Here is a 19,705-nt window from a genome sequence, read left to right as displayed (position 1 = left end):
TAAAAATAATACAGTGACAGTTTGTTTGGATAGATATAAATATGAACACCACATGATATCTCATATACTTACCTACATTAGGGAGAGTTACATTAACTTCTCTAAATAAAAAATTTGATGCGTAAAAATGTAATTAAGCAATATCTAAATGATCATTTTATGTCTTGTGTAAATACACCATAAATAACTTACTTTAACCAGTGTGTTTGTTTTATAGATACTACATCAGTAATGAATTTGGTGGAAGGCCAGGAGGAAGAAATCTTTATAAGTATGATGCTTATTATATTTCCAAATTTAGAAATGAAAAGAATGTAATGAAAATTATAGACAAGTTTAGTGATTAAGATATTCAAAATCCATTGATCCTGAATAAAATGTACAGTTCTGTGTGGGATAGTTAATTAAAATATTTTAGGAAAACAAGCTGTTAAATAAGACGTTGTGTTACAGAGAATAAAACAATTGATTTAGAAGATGAAAAATGCTCATTATAATATTAGTATTTTAGAGTTTTGATTATGATGTAAATTGCAGTATTGCCTGAACTCTGGAGTGCTAGTTTCTGGTTTTGCTGCCATTAAAATCAACTGAAGTTTTGCTGTTGACTTTAATGGGAACAGGACTGCACCTTAATACGGTATATAATGGCATGTTTGTAAGAAAAGCACATCATAATGCGAAATGCATTGTTACTAGGGAGCTCTGTTCTACATAAATGCTTATGCATGGTTTGTACAGAGATATGTCTCTGATGTAAAATAGACAAATTCCATCTGGCGTTGTTTAGTGGTGACTGAATGGATGTTTTCAGAAATGTCATTTACCTTTGAAATGAAACTTTCCATCACTTTGCAGAGTGTTGGTTGGAAATGGTCCAACCACACCTAAGTGCGTGAGCTGTGATCTGGACAAAGACAGATGTCAGTATTATTCTGCATCCTTCAGCAATGATGCACAATATTATCTGCTGAATTGTTATGGTGAGTATGACCCAAACTAATAGATGCGAATGTGACTCAGTATTTAATTAGGAGGGGTTCAACCAACGATGTTTATGGTACATGCTAAAGAACAATGTTATGTGTTCATTGTTGTTTCTTTGGACTTATGCAGTAATTAACAGCTGCCTGTCCTAGGCTCTAAGCACCCGTCAAATTATAAGAATAAAAATAAAATGGAATGATAGCTTACCCCAACAGCCAGCAGAACTCAACCCCCCAACAAAACATACAATTCCCCTCCCCCATGCAGATCTAACCTCCAGCAAGCCCCATCTCTGAAGCCACCTGTGCAAACAGATGCATCTTGCAGCATGCTCAAAAGGACAACAGATTTGGGTCAGTGGCATGTGCCAGTGCTGATGGCTCATCTCAAAGAATGAGCTACTACCAGCCCCCCCTCTTCAATTCTGAACACTTTAATGCCCTCAAGTATCACAGAGGTGACACTCTCACTCCAGAAGTGGAATGTGGACAATAGATTCTTGCCTTCTTTGATAACTGGTGGTTCACGGAGAATCAGTGGCAGAATTCCATAGGGAGACTTGTTTATTTCTCTGAAAGGGAAGATGCTGTATAGAGAGCTGTATATTGTGGAAGCACTTGGATGTTCCTTTGGGAGCAAGGCCAGTGATTTACTTTTTAGGGACGAGAAATCCTCAGTGAGTGTGCTTAATATCAGGGGAGAGATGGTGAGCCCGTTAAAAAGAGTCCAAGAAATATTTAGTGTCCAAGAAATATCTGAACTCACCTCCTGAGTCACTGACCTACTGGCACACATGCTGGAAAGTGATAGGGATTAATTAGCTAGTTCAGCGAAAAAAGCATCTGAATCACCCAAGTTCTGAACTGCACATTGTTTTAAGATGCTGAAATCTTAAGCCAATGCTTTCGCATTTCGGTTGTCTCTCAAACATGGGAGGGGGGATCCTGTGGCTTCTGTGGAAAGCAGGTTTAGGGCCTTTGGGGAGACTCTAGGGGTCTCAATGATGGTCCTTAAAAGGTTCAGATACTCATCCAGAAGTTCAGATACTTTCCCAAGCTGAACATTTTGGGATTCACACTCTCCTAGGGTATGTCTACACTACGAAATTAGGACGATTTTATAGAAGTCGATTTTTTAGAAATCGATTTTATACAGTCGATTGTGTGTGTCCCCACTTAAGACCAGTAAGACCATTAAGTCGGCGGAGTGCGTCCACAGTACCAAGGCTAGCATCGACTTTTGGAGCATTGCACTGTGGGTATCTATCCCACAGTTCCCGCAGTCTCCGCCGCCCATTGGAATTCTGGTTGAGCTCCCAATGCCTGATGGGGCAAAAACATTGACGTGGGTGGTTCTGGGTAAATGTCAGTGGTATGTCATCTGCACAGGTAACCCAGGAAAAAAGGCGAGAAACGATTTTTTGCCGTTGCTTTCACGGAGGGGGGGGTTGCTGATGACATTTACCCAGAACCACCCGCGACACTGTTTTTGCCCCATCAGGCATTGGGAGCTCAACCCAGAATTCTAACGGGCGGCAGAGACTGTGGGAACAGTACAGTAAGTCAACCATGTACGCCATGTTGTCAGTCGCCCCCCCCCCCCCCTCAGTGACAGCAACCTTTTTTCCATGCAGACACCATGCCACGGCAAGTATGGAGCCCGCTCAGCTCACCGTCACCGTACGTCTCCTGGGTGCTGCCAGACGTGGTACTGCATTGCTACACAGCAGCAGCTCATTGCCTTTTGGCAGCAGACAGTGCATTACAACTGGTAGCCGTCATTGTCGTCTCCTGGGTGCTCTTTTAGCTGACCTCGGTGAGGTCGGTCGGGGGCTCATGGGTAGACATGTGTGTTAGTGTTACAGGATCACGTTTAAAAAGGCATTCAATTAAAACACTGATGTTCTTTTGTTGCGTCAACAGGTCCTGGCCTGCCCACTTCTATGCTGTCCAGAAGTAGTGACGATCACGGTATTTGATCTTCTCTATTTTCAATTGCAGCATGTGTCTCTGTGTGTAGCGGATATGTGGTTCCTTTAGTCTTAGGGTATTTTAACTTTTGACAGTCAATCATGTCCTGGCTAATTCTGAGTTTTTCCCAGTAGAATGAGATAAAACACACTGGAATTGAGTAATCAGACTTGCCATTTAATTCTGTTGTTGTTTTAACAAGGCGTATTGATTTTCAGCAGTGATTTAAATCAGCGAGCAGGAAAACTTGATTTAAATAATAAATGTTACTTTTGCTTTTTACTTTTTAGTTATTTTCCTAAAGCAAGGTTCATTCTCATTGGTTCATATAACCATTAAATGATACTGATTTGTAACTAACTGTAGCCATTACAATAAATTTGATACTTCCTTTTGCTAACCAGGAGGATATACTATATCTATAAATAGATATATAAGCAATTATATAGCTCAACATTTTGTTCAGATTCTTAAATTTCACATTTTTATTATGTTAGAAAATAGTGCATTTCTTGTTTACCAAGTAAAGTTTTACTGATAATTTCTGCCAAGGTGCGTTTGGATGGGAATTGGAATTCAGTTAAAAGTGTACAAAACCATCCCTGATAAATTGTTTTTATATAAATAAAACTACCTTAAATGTGTTGGATACAAAAGGAACAAAAGCAAGTTTATTAAACCATGTTTTGCATTTCAAACTGATTTATTAAACAAAGTACATATTAACTGCAGTTAGTGGGAGCTGTGATTGGATGAACCTGCAGACGCTGCAAGTAAACAAACCGTCCCGGCCCGCCAGCGGATTTCCCTGACGGGCCGCGTGTCAAAGGTTGCCGATTCCTGGTCCAGCTTGTGACTTCAACCAAGGCTGAGGTGTGAGTTAGGCACCAAACTGTTCAGTGGTTTCAGGACTGATGCAGCTATGCATGTGCCCAGTGGTAGAAATTTAGGTGTATAGGAGACTTAACCAGTGGAAATGTAGGTGCCTTCACAGTTAGGTGGCCACTAAGCAGGGGCTTTGTGGATCTAAATTTTGGATTTAGATGTCTAAAGTGACACGCACCTAAGTTCTGCTTGTGAATCTAACCCTATACACCCTTCTGCATCTTTAGGTGCCTAATTACCTTTGAAAATCTGGCCCCTTGTGCTTCAAGGTTTTATAGCATTAGTAGATCTCATCTTCTCTCACCTGCTTTTTATTAATGGATTGGAAAAGGAAAAGAAACTTTCCTGCTTTTTTCCCCAACACCCAATCAGTTTCTCAACTTTGAATGAACTAGTCCAAATGAAGATCATATTGTCTGTGCACCTGCTAGTTAAACTGACACCAAAAGTAATTAAAGCAAAAGTTCTTCTGAACAACAGAAACTGAAAGTGCATAAATTTAGAAAAATATAAATACCAGCATTTGCTCTATTAAAAAGACTGAAAATAATATAAATATTTAATATATTACATGAAATTGAGTTGACCTCAAAAGTTGAAGTGTTTCCCCCTGATGGTGTATATAATTTTTTAAAAAGCAGCAACCTGTAACTCGTTAAAATTTGAAGAGGGCTCAATGATGCAGCATATTTTTATTTATTTAAATTATTTTAATAGATTATAGTAAATTTTAGTCTTAATATAGCTTGTCAATTTCAAATTGAATTTTAAACAGGTTAATTTTAAAAAGGAAAAATTTAAATTAAAAAATCATTCATTTTTATCCACCTTGTTATTTAGTCATCAGAATTCTGGAAAACAACACAGATTTGGACAGTATGTTGAAGGATATTCAAATGCCTTCCAAAAAAGTTGACACCATTACTCTGAATGGATACAGTAAGTTAAAAATATGTCTTAATTTTTTACCATTTTTAGGAAAGATATAATACATTTTAAAAATCCCGGGCTAGAAACTTTCTTAACTATATTCTAATTGAAGACTAAGGCTGTATTTATTTCGGTTCTTAAAACTTTTAGTTTAGTTTAGAGAGAATGTGTGTAAATAGTGAAATGACAGCACCGTTGAAATTACACATAATAAAATCAGCTGCTACCCTTGACAAATTTATTTTGTAGAGTGTGTATCATTATGCTTTCTTTATGATGATGCTGTGGATGACTGCTGTTTTAGTTGATAATATATGTGGTGGGGTGAAGAGTCAAAATTAAAGGATAGAAGTGCTGCTATGCCAGAAAGCTCGTAGTAGAATTTTAATGGGTTTAAAGAGATTACTGGTTTATGTTAATTTAAAAGCACATTTAATGTGGGTGGCTTGTGTTTGAATACAGAGATCATGGTGGAGTGGTACTATGATTCTTCAAAAATAGATGCAGAATATAAATTTCTGGAAAACTTTTTAGGGTTATTAAGGCCCCCAATTCAGCAAAGCACATAAGCATGTGTGTAACTTTGAATATGTGATTAGTTCCATTGAAGTCAGTGGAATGACTCACATGCTTAAAAGTATGTATATGCTTGAATACTCTACTGACTCCAGGCTTTCTGAATAATAATATAACAATGTGTTAGTGCTTAAAGAATTTGTTTTAAGTGGTTATTATAGATGTTAGCTATGGGGCTAAATTGCCCACTAGGTGAATTCTCCACTAATGCTTTATGAATCTTGCTGGTTTGGATTTGCATGGTGTCCAGGAACCCAAACCAGCTGTTTAGGTTCATGGCCCCTTAAGTTTCCTTGGAGTCTTGCCTTGAATTGATACTAGGTTGAGGAGCATTGATAGGCTATGAGAAGTATGCACAGTACCTTCCTAGACTATTCTTCATTCCAACCGTAGTGTCAACCTCTCGTTTTATGTGACACACATTCACTCTGCTCCACAAAATGAACATTCTTACAGGAATCAAGTTTTACAAACTTCTCTTTGTTGCACTTTTTTGATACCTCCCTCCTCCCACTGTTATCTCATGAATATTATAGCTCTCCTTTATCTTTGTGTTTCTGTCTTTTATTTCTAGTGACACTTTTAGTAAGTTTAAAGATGGAAACTACCAGGAAAGATGGAGGTTTAAAGATGATCTTCATGCTATCAGTTGTGTGTTCATCTTTTTATTCCTTCTTCCTCTTACTACTTCATCTCTTCTGGGTAGAAACTGTTGGGTAAGGGGAATTTCCTCTTCTTTCTTTGTGTAGTACTGGGCAGAAAAAAAATCCCATTAATTTAAACTTCAGATCCAAATATCCTCTTAAATCCATGTGTCTTGTACATCTCAATGAAGATGCCTATACCTACATCTACAGAGCACAAAGATGAAAAACACTTTCAACAGCATATGACCCAGGGTCTTAATTTTTGAATGTCACTTAGCACCTTTGTATTTTAACATCATGTGTAGTCTGAACTCTACAAACTCCTGAAACACTTGGACTCTAACCATTAGAACACGACACATTCCTACAACACTCATTACAATCTGTGTACAACATCCATTCCTGTAAAATCCTTCAGTGAACAAGCAAACCACTAAGTCTGCAGCACTCCCTATATCGTTCACAGTCTGCATTTAATATGTTTGATTAACTCATCTCAGCCCAGCTCTTCCATCACAGTTCCAAGAGGAAAAGCATGGAATTGCATTGCTATTACCTATGGTGTAAATATAATAAAACATATTTCTAAGATTTTGTTCATAGGCCATTGAACAGAGTTCATTGTTCCACACTTACCTGGGAAGTTCATAATTTCCACTCAATGTCCTCTCTCATTTGGGACATGGGGGCTAGAAAGTTGACTAGAAAAGCATTTTCTGAGCTGATACCAGACTGGCAGCACACCACTTTGTCAAGATTTCCACATTAAATGTAGACTCAACCACAGAATACATACTGAGAATTTTTTTTTTAAATTGTAACTACCAGCTTCAGAATTTCTAGTGACTTAATTTTAAACTATGAAGACATTATGAGTTAAGGTTTCTAATTAACCTAGTAAATCTAAATCTAGACTCATTTGTTTTAGGGCATTTTTGAATAAAATATAGTTTTTTGTACAATTTTTTAAAAATTAATGGATGACTCAAATGTACTTTATTGATTATGTGAACAGTGCAGCTATATGTTAGTTATTCCATAGCACAACTAATACAAATCAAACTTCTTTTTTTTACTTTTAGCATTGTGGTATCAGATGATCTTACCTCCCCATTTTGATTCATCGAAGAAGTACCCTCTGCTCCTTGATGTGTAAGTCTTCAAGTATATTAGCATTGTAATCACTTTCATTTCCTTCAAAGACTTCTAATAACTTCAAAAAACACACAAGTGGCCTTTAAAAGTAGGTTTAAGAGACAGAGAAACCATTGTGAATCCCAGTTTTCTACAGATTGTCATGTGATTTGTTCTACAGTGGACCTCCTAAGCACGTGCACTGTCAGATGCTGCAAGGTTTAACAAGGGTATCTGTTGTTTATGGCACTGGATACTCTTCAGGCATGATTCTGTGCCCTTTCCATGAGGTGCTGAGTACCCTCAGCTCCCACTGAAGTCAATAGGAGTTCCGGGCACACAAGAGTTCCTCATTATCTTGGAGGACCAGGCCCCGTTTCCAGATTGTTCTGAAAACAGCTGACCATAATCCTTTTGCATCCTGACCCAAAATCCATTGAAGTTAATGGATAGACTCCCATTGACTTCAGTGGGCTTTCGATTGGACCAATAATAATACATATTAGAGGCAACTGACTAGAAAACTGTGGCTAAATGACAAATTTGTCTAACTTTTGCTGGTTCCAAAACCTAGAAAAGAAATTTGCTCTTCAGGTAGGTTAGATGTATGTAAGAGAACTGTATTGTATAGGTATGTGATAATCTCCATATTAACAGAGAAATCAGGCCAAGGAATTCATAAGCAGAAAAAGGAAGACACATTCACTGGACCTTGAATATATTCTCTTTGTTCCTTTTCTTCCTCACTCTTTTCTGCTCATTCTAATGTATTTTCATTAATTATTGTTTCTTTAATGAGAATTACTGAAATTGGCTATTCATAGAAATGGCTAACAAATTTCCATATTTACTGAAAACTGGCTCCACAAGGAGAATAGCATAATTCAGGAGTTATATTGGTTTCCTCTCAACATAGAAATCAGTTACCTCTTTTTCTTTATTTGATAACATTGGCTAGAATTGTTCATTATTTGCCTACTTATAGTTGTAATGAACAGTAAATCCCCCCTTCACTTGTTAAAACTCAAAACAAAACCCCTGTGCTCTCATTGACTGTCATCTGGTCCTTTGTGAGTATCAACCTTGTTTCATACAGTAGGTTACTAATCATATCATTGTGAAGAATGAAGTGTGTACTCTCCAGAAAGATTATGGAGAGCACCATTTTCAGAATAGTAAAATAATGAGTTCACATCAATAACCAGATCTGTACACATCGAAGCAATGCTGCATGCAGAGAAATCCTACCCTTGAAGAGACCTTCAAGGGTCTCTTGAAGTTCTGACAGATGTATGGCTCAGTTTTGAAAGTGAAGTGCGTAGACATATGAGGTAGATAATGAGGTCCTTTTATTGTTCAGATTTTTTGCCGTTAGTGCCTATTTTCCCTTTTAAAAAGGCTCCTCTTTTTTCCCCAAAAGGGAAATAGAATTGGATAGCTTTCGGGCCCAGTCTTGCAGGTATTACTCATGTGAGGTCTCCCATTAAGAATAAACAAGACAGCACACAATGAATTCTTCAGAAACAGAATGCTAGATTAGTAAAGATGATGCTTGCTAATCTATCTAATCTAACCGTATCTTTCTGAGTACTTATGCAGCTCCATGTCTGAAGTACCTGAGTGCCTTCAAAGTACTTAAAAAACAGAAAGTACAATAACAATCACTTCTCATTTCTCCCTTCCAAGCCTGCATGAGAAATAGTTTAATTAGTCTATAGAGTGGGTTTTTTTGTTTTTAAATTTCACTGATGAGTCACTGAAAGTGTGGTGAAATGACATGGGGTTTTTGTTTTGTATTTTCACAAGTGAAGGCTGTTTACTGTTGATTTAACATTTTAACGAGACAAATAATGAATAATAATTAAATGGAGCACCAGAAATAGATTCGTTCAGTTAAACAATAGCATCAGTTTGAAATGAAGTGGCAAAACAAAGAGAGAGGGAATTTTCTTAGGATTGTTACTATAGTGTAAAACAATTGAATTCCTAAAGAAGGGCCAGGTCCTGCAGTGCTCACTCATGTGAATATTTCCACTAAGACTGCTGCTCTTACCCAGTAAAAGCTGGGATTTGGGGTAAGCAATGGATGGGTTTCACACATTTCTGATGCTCAGTTTAGTTATTAAGTTTGCCTGTTCATGATTTTCAGCAATAACTGTATCACATATTCTTTATGAGAGAATAAATGAACAGCAGATGTTTGACTCCTTTGGGATTCTTTCACAGCTATGCAGGACCTTGCAGTCAGAAAGCTGATTATGCCTTCCGTATCAATTGGGCTACATACCTTGCAAGCACAGAACAGATCATTGTGGCTAGCTTTGATGGCAGAGGAAGTGGCTACCAAGGAGATGAAATTATGCATGCAGTAAATCGAAGACTGGGAACATATGAAGTAGAGGATCAAATCTCAGCAGCTAGGTGAGCACACAGTGGACAGTTTCATTAACTATTATAATACTTGCTTGATGTCCCAACTGTTGAAGTTTTAAGAGTGATAAACCAAGTCACCCTTCTTTCTATTCAACAAACAACTCATAAAACAAGGAACATTATGACATACAGTGAGGGGAGGATCTGCTTCATCAGCAAAAACTTTATTATAGTGGTAATATTATAGAAGAGAGAGAGGATAATCTTGTCACTGTATCATACAACTCAGAGTCAAGAGACCCAAGTTCTAATTTGTCCAGAAACTTCCTTTTGTGACTCTGTGCTAGTAGTCATGGTGAAATTTTCAAAATGTGTATGTTTATTATATACCATCTCCTAATCATTACCTTACTAATATTTAACTGTTTGCTGATGACCAATGACTTTTTGACAGGGAGCACAAAAAACAGACTATATTAAAACAAATTATTGTGTTCAGTTCATCAAGACTGACTTCTGTTTGTATCTGCTGAGCTAATCAGTGTTTTCACCTGTAGTCATATTTACCGTATACTGGTGGACCTAGTTGAAGTAAATGAAATTGCACCAGTATCATTGAGAGGTGAGATAGGCATATCTCATAGAGCTGGAAGGGCCCTTGAAAGGTCATTAAGTTGAGTTGAGTCAAGTCCAGCCCCCTACCTTCACTAGCAGGACCAAGTACTGATTTTTGCCTCAGATCCCTAAGTGGCCCCCTCAAGGATTGAACTCATAACACTGGGTTTAACAGGCCAATGCTCAAACCACAGAGCTCTCTCTCCCCCCACTGGTGAAAAGGAATTTATGTGATTTGAGTTTCAGGGATTGTTTTTCAGCCCTCATCTCTCCTGTAAGGACCAGATGTAATCGCTGCCCCTTACCATTTCATATCTCTAGGGCTGCCAATATCATACCAAAAAATCATCTAGGCTAAATCTGAGCTGAGCATTTTTTTTTTTTTTACAAAGCTGCCAGGTTTTGTTTTCTGTCAGTTACACACAAAAAACCCTTCAAACTCAGCAGATTTTATGAAGTTCAGAAAAAGGTGAAACTTTACATTTTGTCTCAAGCAATCACTGGGCCATATGGTTCAGCCATAGCTGTCTAAGTTAAAACGTCAGCATATTAGAAAACAGGGAATTGCATGTGATTACTACTACTCTAAAATCTCTGCAATCTAGTGAGTGTTTGATTTTTGTTTGCATTTAGAAAATTTTCTGAAATGAGCTTTGTCGATAAGAACAGAATAGCTATTTGGGGCTGGGTGAGTATTCAGATTACTTTGATGAATCTCTAGTAGATAATTATAAAGATTTAGCTGTTGTGTCTTTTACTCTACACACTAACTACATAATATGAGGAAGTCTGCACTGATGCTGCTTCTTCTGAATATATCCTATGGACAACAGGGAGAACTCAGTTTACAGAGCTATCAAATTAGCAGCTCTTCACTAAGGCCTTGCTTCAGCAAATTTTTAAAGCACATGCCTAAATTGTAATTCTTTGAGTGATGGTCCCTATTGTAGTCCACTGTGGGTTATGCATGTGCCCAGAGCCGGAAAATTTGAAAGAAGTGTCCGTTGGTCTGTGCATGTGCCCTGGCTCACCTCCTGCTTCTTTCTGAGGGGATAAAGGGCAAGGTGAACTGACCAACTCTCCAGTTCCTTTTCACTGCCGCATGATCTGCTCCAGTGTCCATAGCTTTGGCTTTTTCCCTACAAAATAACAATTGAATTTAGCCTTGTATATAGTTTTTACAGTTTACAGTTTGGTGTTTTATTGATCTCTTAGGGTTTAGAATTAGTCTCTTCAGTGGAAACTGCCCCCTCCACCCCCGTACCCTGTTCAGGTACCTGCCTGTGACCAGGACTCTAGGCTTCAAACTCTGTGCTTCGTGCCTGCGATCCTTCTCAGCCAGCAGTGACCACCAGCGCTGCCTGTACTGCCTTGGGGAAGCTCACATCACAGTGAGGTGCAGTATCTGCTGATCATTCCTCAGCTGTACCCAAGAAAGTTGGGAACTTTGTCTCCACAAATACCTCATGAAGAAGGCCATGAGGATCTAGTGCGTCCTGCTGCGAAGTCTGACTCTGATGCAGGAGAATCTACCCCCACAGACCCCCCAGCAGGATCTTGTCCAGGAACCACTCTCATCATAAGCATGAGACTAAGCTTTCCTCTAAATCCACTTCAAAGAAGTTGGTTTCAACTCACAACAAGCCCATCAGCTCGGCCCATGGGATCTTAGTACATCCTAAGTCTCAGAGGCATGACAAGAAAGCCCATAAGCATTGGACTACATAGATACCTGACCGCGATCCATCAATACCATCATTTTCAGCACCTCCCAAACCCTGGGATCTGCCAGCTCTGATGAAGACCAATCATCATTAACTTTGCCTATCCATAGCACCATCTTCAGCAGCTACACAGTTTCCTGCAGCTCCAGTGGCTCGGACAAGTAGAACTCCTCTGACCCGGAGGAAATCTGAATCCATTGCTACTCTACAGGACATTTCCAGTGTCCCAGATCTGGAATCCCCTCCTCCATTGGGTGCCTCCATCTCCAGAGATATAACACCACCACCAAGGGAGTTGACCACTGGAAGGAACTTGTCACCTGTCCCATGCACTGAATGCAATTCTCCTCCAACAGCACTGACAGTATCACTACTGGAACTGGAATCGGCCTTCTCTTCATCGATGAACCTTTTTTTCCCCATCCTACATATCCTCTGGTGCCCAAAAGACCTGCACCAGTTTAGGACCAACCTCTGCCTCATCTAACTCAGTCCTTGGTACCCCATGCCTTGGGGCCTCCACAACCACCTATTGATCCTTCTACTGGCCAAACTGGGGACCAGTACCCTTCTGCAGAGTCAATCGGATCTGCTAGAGAGTAAACCCTTGCCTCCCCTCTAAGGGGAGGCTCAAATCTGCCCCTGGATCCTACAGAGGAGGAGGAGCATTATGCACCAGATCAGGCAGTTCTGCCGGAACCAGTAAGACGGCCATCTTCATCTGTGGATGAAGCAGTGACCACTACATCTCCCCCTTCTTCTGATGACCTCGGACAGTTCCAGGATCATCTTCTCAGGGTTGCTGGAGAATTCTAGATTCCTCTTGAAGAGGTCCTGGACTCCCAGCACAACTCTTAGGCATCCTCCACTCATCTGGATTCAACAGAATAGCTTTCCCTGTTAATGAAGCCATACTGGAGCCAGCTGGGACAGTTTGGTACACCCCCTCCATCTGCGCTCCCACCCCCACAAGGGTGGAGAAGATTACTATGTGTTGGCCAAAGGGGCAGAATTTTTGTTTTCTTACCCTGCTTCCAACTCACTGGTGGTCTAAGTTGCTTCTGAAAGGGCTAGACAGCAACATCCACAGTCTACTCCTATGGATAAAGAGGGCAAATGCCTGGATCTGTTGGGGAGAAAGGTCTCATCGTCTAGCCTCCAGTTCAGGATAGCCAGTTACCAGGCACTAATGGCTAAATACAACATCTTGAACTATGCCTAGTTTGCTGAGTTTGACAGCCTTCTGCAACAGGACAGAATTTGTTTCCCAGTTCTGATAGATGAAAACAAACTGATATCTAGGACTGATCTCCAGTTGATGCTACTGATACGTATTCTAGAGCTATAGCTACTGTCATCATGCACAGGGAGTCATGGCTCCACGTGTCAGGGTTTCCAAGGGAGGTCCAGAATACCAGAGAGGCATTCCCCTTCAATGAATCGCAGCTCTTCAACTAAAAGACAGACAAGTCCTTCCGTACCCTGAAGGGCTCTAGATATATACACTGGGGATATATACTGCCCCTAAGAGGGAGTGTCACCACCCATCGTTTAGACCTAGACACGTGTCTAAGCATTTTTTCTACCAGAGGCCCTATGAACCACCACACAAGAGGCAAAGGATTCAAAAGATTCGCTTCCACACATCCTTTGCAGCAAGCAGTGTATCTCAGTCTCAGCCACTGGCTTGATGTTATTTTTGACTGGTGCATGAGAACCGCAAAACACTAAGCCCAACATCTCCTGACCTCACCCCCACCACCCCACACACATACCATTTGGGGGTTGTCTAGAAGTCTCTTTCAACACCTAGAAAGCAATAACAACAGTCAAGTGGGTGCTGAATGTAATCCAATCTGGCTATACAATAGAGTTTGCATCCCTACCTCCTCCAAAATCCTCTTCCCCACACCTCCTTCAGGGCCACTCATGAGGGTATTCTTGAGCAAGAGGTGAACCCCCTATTGCAGTGAGGACCAATAGAACACATCCTTCCTCAATACCAAGGGAATGGGTTTTACTCAACTTACCTCCTGGTACCCAAAAAGAAGGGCAGTTAACAAACACTCCTCGACTTCTGCCATCTCAACTACTTCATTCGCAAACTCAAATTTTGCATGGTCATGTTGGCATCTATAATCCCATCTTTAGAACAGGGCATTTGGTTTATGACTGTCAACATGAAGGATGTCTGTTTTTTCACTTAGACAGTCATCCCATTTATAGACAGTTCCACATATGGTGGAACCCGACTATTTTCAGTACAGAATGCTCCCTTTCAGAATAGTGACCATCCCCAGAGTCTTACCACCTAGTCCACCCTGTCGCACTTCCCCTATCTCGACGACTGGCTACTTGTCACCAAGTCCCTCCAGGAAACCTATGAGTCAGCTTCTGTGATGCTGCATTTCCGCTCCTCACTGGGAGTCAGTGTAAATGCTGAAAAATCTATTCCCACCCCCTTACAGTCTCTGGACTTCTTCTGGGCTACCTTGAGTTCTATCATCATGAAGGCATACTTGCCCAAGGACAGTGACTGTGAACAATATCATAGTGCAGATTGAAGGCAACCCTAGAGTACCGGTCAAGACTTGTCTGTCTCTCCTAGGCACATGGCCTCATGCACCTACATCACCCCATTCACAAGACTCCACTTTCATCGCTTTCAAACATGGCTGCAGTTGATATATTCTCCAAACTGCTATCCCATAAACCTTATGGCAACGTTTCCTGCCAGGGTAGTGTCTTCCCTGTTATGGTGGGCATCCCCTTTCTCCCTTCCTCTCTCAGACAGGATCATTATTACAGATGCATCGCTGTTTGGTTGGGGAGCCCACTTGAACAGCTGCACAGAACATGGTACCCGAACATCTCAAGATTCCAGGATGCACATCAGTGTCCTGGAGTTGCAAGTAGTCCAGAAGGTATGTGAGTCCCTACTTCCATTCATCCACACTCACCATGTCCTTATAATGCCAGACAACGTTATGACTGTCTTCTACATCAACACGCAGGGAGGAGCACGATACATCTCCCCGTGTGCAGAAGCAGTCAGCCTGTGGAGTTGTTGTGTCAGCAGTTGAATCACTCTATTGGCAGCTTACCTATGGGGAAGCAGAATGTGCTTGTAGACTCTCTCTCAGCAAACATGTCATAGTCGACCATGAGTGGGAGCACAACGATTTGATATTATGCAATATTTTCACTCAATGGGGAGCCCCAACCAGGGTTCTCTTCACCTCTCAAAGGAACAGGAAATGCATCACTTATTGCTATACAGGAGCCCTAGGTCACAACTCCCAGGGCAATGTTCTGCTTCTTCCTTGGTCAGACCAGTTCAGCTGTGCCTTCCCTCCACTATCCATCCTGTCAGGAGTTCTATGCAAAATCCAGCTGGACGGGGCATGAGTCATCCAGATCTCCCCTTATTGGCGCAGACAATTTTGGCTTCCCATCTCTTATGCATGATCATACTCCCAGTGTTTACTGAGCTCCTAACTCAGTGGAACAGCAAGATCAAGCACCCCAATCTGCACCCGCTCCACCTCCAGGCTTGATATTTAGATAAGCATCTTCCTTAGAACGGTCATGCTCCACAGCCATGCGAGACATACTTTATGATAGTAGGAAGGGCTCTGCTGGAAGATGTTATCTAGCTAAATGGAGATGCTTTTCTTTTTGAGCACATCAAAGGAGCATTCTCCCAGAAACTGCAGATAGTCCTCTCATCTTGGACTACATCGTCTCACTGAAGACATCAGGCCTGTCCATCAGCTCCTTGTGAGTCCACTTGGTGGCAATCAGTGCATACCATCCACCTTCTCAGGCCTACTCAGTCTTCTCACATCCACTAGATAGCTGGAAAGGCCTAATCAGAATCTTCCCACCTATTTAGAAGCTCCTCCCCAGTGGGACCTGAACCTTGTTCTCAGTAATCACAAGGTCCCACTCCAAACCATTAGCTTCTTGCTCCATGTCTCTCCTTTCCTCATAGCCATCATCTCAGCTAGAAGGGTGGCAAGCTTGCAGCGACGATGACAGATTCTCCTTACGGTATATTCCATAAGAATAAGGTTACATTGTGTCTACACCTCAAATTCATCCCCAGTGTAGTTTCAGAATTTCACCTTAACCAATCAATTAACCTTAACCTTTGTTCCTCCCAAAACCACATGATTCCTTAGGGGAACGAAGAATCTACTCCTCCTGTGTTTGGCAGGCCTTGGCCTTTTATCGGCAAAGAACAAAACCAATCAGGAAATCCTTGAGACTGTTCATCGCTATCGCAGAAAGAGTCAGGGGACACACCATTTCTACCCAGATAATCTCCAAATAGCATAGAATGCAGCCAGAGATCCATCAGGTATCGTACCTCCTGCCCTTCCCCCCATGGAGTGAGAGTTTATTCTTCTACTGGAGCACAAGCAACGACTATGGAGATGCCCCTCGGCGGACATATGGGGCTCCATTCACACATTCACAAGACATTATGTCCTGGTGCAGGACTTCTCTGCTGATGCCTCCTTTGAGATGGTGGTCCTCCACTCAGCTCTCCCACCTGCATTCTCGCACCCTCATCCTACTTAGGTACTACTTGTCAGTCACCTTCAGTGGACTACAATTGGGACCATCACTCAAAGAAGAAGGGGAAGTTACTGACCTGTAACTGGCGGTTCTTTGAGATGTGTGGTCCCTAGCTGTATTCCACTACCTGTCCTCCTTCCCGTCTGCTTTGGATCTTCTCTGATTTCCAGTAGAGAATGAACTGGAGAAATGGTCGATCTGCCCCACCCTTTATCCCCTCGAATAGAGGTACGAGGTGAATCAGGGTGCATGCGCAGACCAATGGATGTTACTTTCAACTCTCCAGCTCTGGGCACATAGTGGACTACAGATAGGGACCACACTTCTCGCAGAACTTCCAGTTACTGGTCAGTCACCATCCCACGCATTGATAGCCCCATTGATTTAAGTGGGACTGCTTGTGTGTTTGAAATTAAATATATATAAATGCTTTGCCATACTGGGACTGAAGGGCCCAATCCAGCAATGGGTTCCATGAGTGCTGATCCCTACACCTATGAATGTCATTGAAGTCACTGGACTCTGCAGCTGCTTGAGGGCTAGTCCATTGTTATCCCATTGTAAGGTAGGGATAAGTTCCTAAATTTACTTATCTCTTTAAATATTAAGAGGAGTTTTTTCAAAACTGGCCTCTAAACTGTTGTGAGTGCAATCGCTTGTGGCAGCAAGTAACACCTTTTAGAGATTGTGCTGCCTGCTTGCTTCTGCATATCAGGTACTTAAACATCTGTGTAATGGGCTAGTTCATGAATTTCACATCTGCCCATAGTAAAGAGCAGTGCTTTGTTGCCTTGCCCCTGGAGCAGACTGAAATGGAGATTGTCACTTCCAAAATCATGATAGAGGTCTTAATATAAAAAACAGGTGTCAAAAGTAGTGTAGCAGACGGGCCCCATCTCTTCCTTCCCCTTAAAATAACTATATTGTTTTCTTCTCAGTCTTATGGAGGGTATGTGACCTCCATGGTGCTTGGATCTGGAAGTAAAGTGTTCAAGTGTGGAATAGCTGTAGCCCCGGTGTCACGCTGGCAATATTATGGTATGTGATGGCTTCCCAGTTATAAATATTCCCATATGACTTGCAGCATACACTCTGCAGAGAATTGATTTATAGAATAATGCACCGATTGTATATTAACTGGATGATCTCTCATAAATGCCATTTAGTCTGTTTTGGTAAGCTGTTGTTCAGTATTGCACAATCTCTCCAAATTCTGGGTTTTTTTTTAAATGTCAGATCCTAAATTTAAGATAATCTGTTTAACCTTTATAAAGCACAGAATTACTGTAATATTTGCAATATTACTGTAATGTAAATGTCTGCATTTGCATTCATAAACTGCCATGTGTTCTAAAGTGTTGAGAGATCATTATTGAATGTCATAAAATTCATTATTATTGGTATTTGTTTCTTTAAATTACTACTTTGCTTACATGATTGAACTATAGCAAGAATAACAAAATTTGTGTTGTAAATTCATCTCTTAAAGGGACACTGAGTAATTTTAAGCCACAGATGTGAACTGCCTCAAAATTATTTCCTTTAGGGGTTTAAAATTCAGATTTTACAATTCTAGTTAATTCTCTGAAGAAAATCCCTCAAGAGACTGGATGTCTGGAAAATAAAATCTGTATACACATATAACTCATTGTAGGTCCAAACAAAAAACAGTGCTGTGTTCACATGGTAGTAAAAGGAATACTCCCATCTTAGACTCACTTAGTACATTGATTTGTTCATGATTGGTCCTTTAATGCTGTCCATGAAAAATGTGGCAGGATTGAAAACAGATTATTGCAAGGTTCTATTTATTCTTATAATGTAATATCATTCTTAATGTAAAACAAAAGATTATAATTGCCTGTAGGAGCTTGTTTGTTAGAAGGAGCAATGTCAAGACTGTAGCCTTGAGCTAAGATGGGAGTCTTTCAACTGAGTTGGATCTGGTCCTGTACGTTTCCTAGCTAATACACAAGGGGGCCATTTAAATATCTTTCTCTATGTGTAACTTGGGATAGGATGGGGTGGGTTATTCATTTTATATGAAACAAGACTAGACCAACACAGTAGTCACTTAAAATGCTTTACTTTAATAATTAGAAAGTCCAGTTTGTGGTTACTACTGTATGCAAGCTTCATTATTGAGAACCTTTGACACTAAACTTTTAAAGCTACCACATGTTTGTCAAACAACAGAAGAAGAAAGTTGCATAAACTGAAATTGGCCAAATAGCCAAGAAATACTAGGCTCTGTGCTGTTGAATTCGTTGGGATTAAATACCCCTTTCAGTGAAGTTGGTTTAGAAAAATGTTGGCTTTCAGTACCTTCAGAAAAGATGTTTAATGTTAGTGATTTGCAAAAGCCTATATAGGAGTCCATTATATGTAAATGATGAACTTGTGTGATGAGTAATTGCAGAGTAATTGTAGCCATTAGAATGTGCAGCATAATAAGAGACACATCAGAATGTGCAGCATAATGAGACACACATCAGATTATTCCCCTCATTTGTTACGTAGTGGTTATTTTAAAATACATCCTCTAGTCCAGAAAGTTTTATTTATTATTATTTATTTTTATTTTATTTTACAGTTTTCAGTTGCCTGTAGTTGCTGTGCCCAAATTGTCATGACCTTTTAGGGCAGATATTCCAATGTAGCAGGAATCCTATGCAAAGATTTTATTTTCAGTGACAATCAGAGAAACACTAAAATTCCAAACTGTAATTTTCTAGAGCAGTGAAAAAGACACAGTGGAATTAAAAAAGCAAATCAAATGTAGGTGGTTCTCTATGACATTTGTAGTAACCAATAGTTAAACAGAGATTGAAATGTGTTTATTGTACCTCCGTTTGTGGATTTTAGTATAGAAAAGGACAGCAAATCTGGCAATTAAAAAAAAAAATCAGACAACATGCTGAAAAATCTCTGGAAAACCTGAGATACTGAATATAAATGTAAAGATAAAGCAAATAAGGCCCAATCAGGGAATAATCCAGTTTTGGCAGTTTCCTTTCTTAATATCATTAAGTTCTAAATACCTGAGACCATTTATCTGGATGATTTTCAGAAACCAGTCAGTAAATGCTAGAGTCTCAGCAATTTCTTTAAGATTACTGAAAGAGTAACAATAATATAACATTGACACAAGGTGATTTATTAATATTCAGCATTCAGGTGGCCATGGCAACAGCAACATTAAATATTCCTAATGATTATGGATACCCTGTGAAGCTCATCAGGGAAAATGGTGACTCTTTCCAAAATGGTAATGCATACC

At 40.2% G+C, this 19,705-nt stretch overlaps 1 protein-coding gene across 2 annotated transcripts in view; it reads left to right on the top strand.

Annotated features, from left to right (window-relative positions):
* Positions 1-19,705, top strand: part of DPP4 (dipeptidyl peptidase 4) — an 81,165-nt gene that overhangs the window by 48,601 nt on the left and 12,859 nt on the right. For both annotated transcript variants that reach the window (XR_010591572.1, XM_008178461.4), the window contains exons 15-22: positions 218-271; positions 859-983; positions 2,910-2,957; positions 4,683-4,781; positions 7,078-7,147; positions 9,356-9,550; positions 10,751-10,805; positions 17,364-17,463. Coding sequence is in view for 1 of the 2 variants with exons in the window: in XM_008178461.4 (XP_008176683.1) it covers positions 218-271; positions 859-983; positions 2,910-2,957; positions 4,683-4,781; positions 7,078-7,147; positions 9,356-9,550; positions 10,751-10,805; positions 17,364-17,463 (746 nt within the window). In the remaining variant the exon portion in view is untranslated. The remainder of the gene's footprint in view (positions 1-217; positions 272-858; positions 984-2,909; positions 2,958-4,682; positions 4,782-7,077; positions 7,148-9,355; positions 9,551-10,750; positions 10,806-17,363; positions 17,464-19,705) is intronic.

This window comes from Chrysemys picta, chromosome 11, assembly GCF_011386835.1.
Source record: "Chrysemys picta bellii isolate R12L10 chromosome 11, ASM1138683v2, whole genome shotgun sequence".
NCBI classification, from domain to species: Eukaryota; Metazoa; Chordata; order Testudines; family Emydidae; genus Chrysemys; species Chrysemys picta.
The sequence above is the reverse complement of the archived record's forward strand: the minus strand, read 5'-3'. Positions and strand labels throughout refer to the sequence as shown.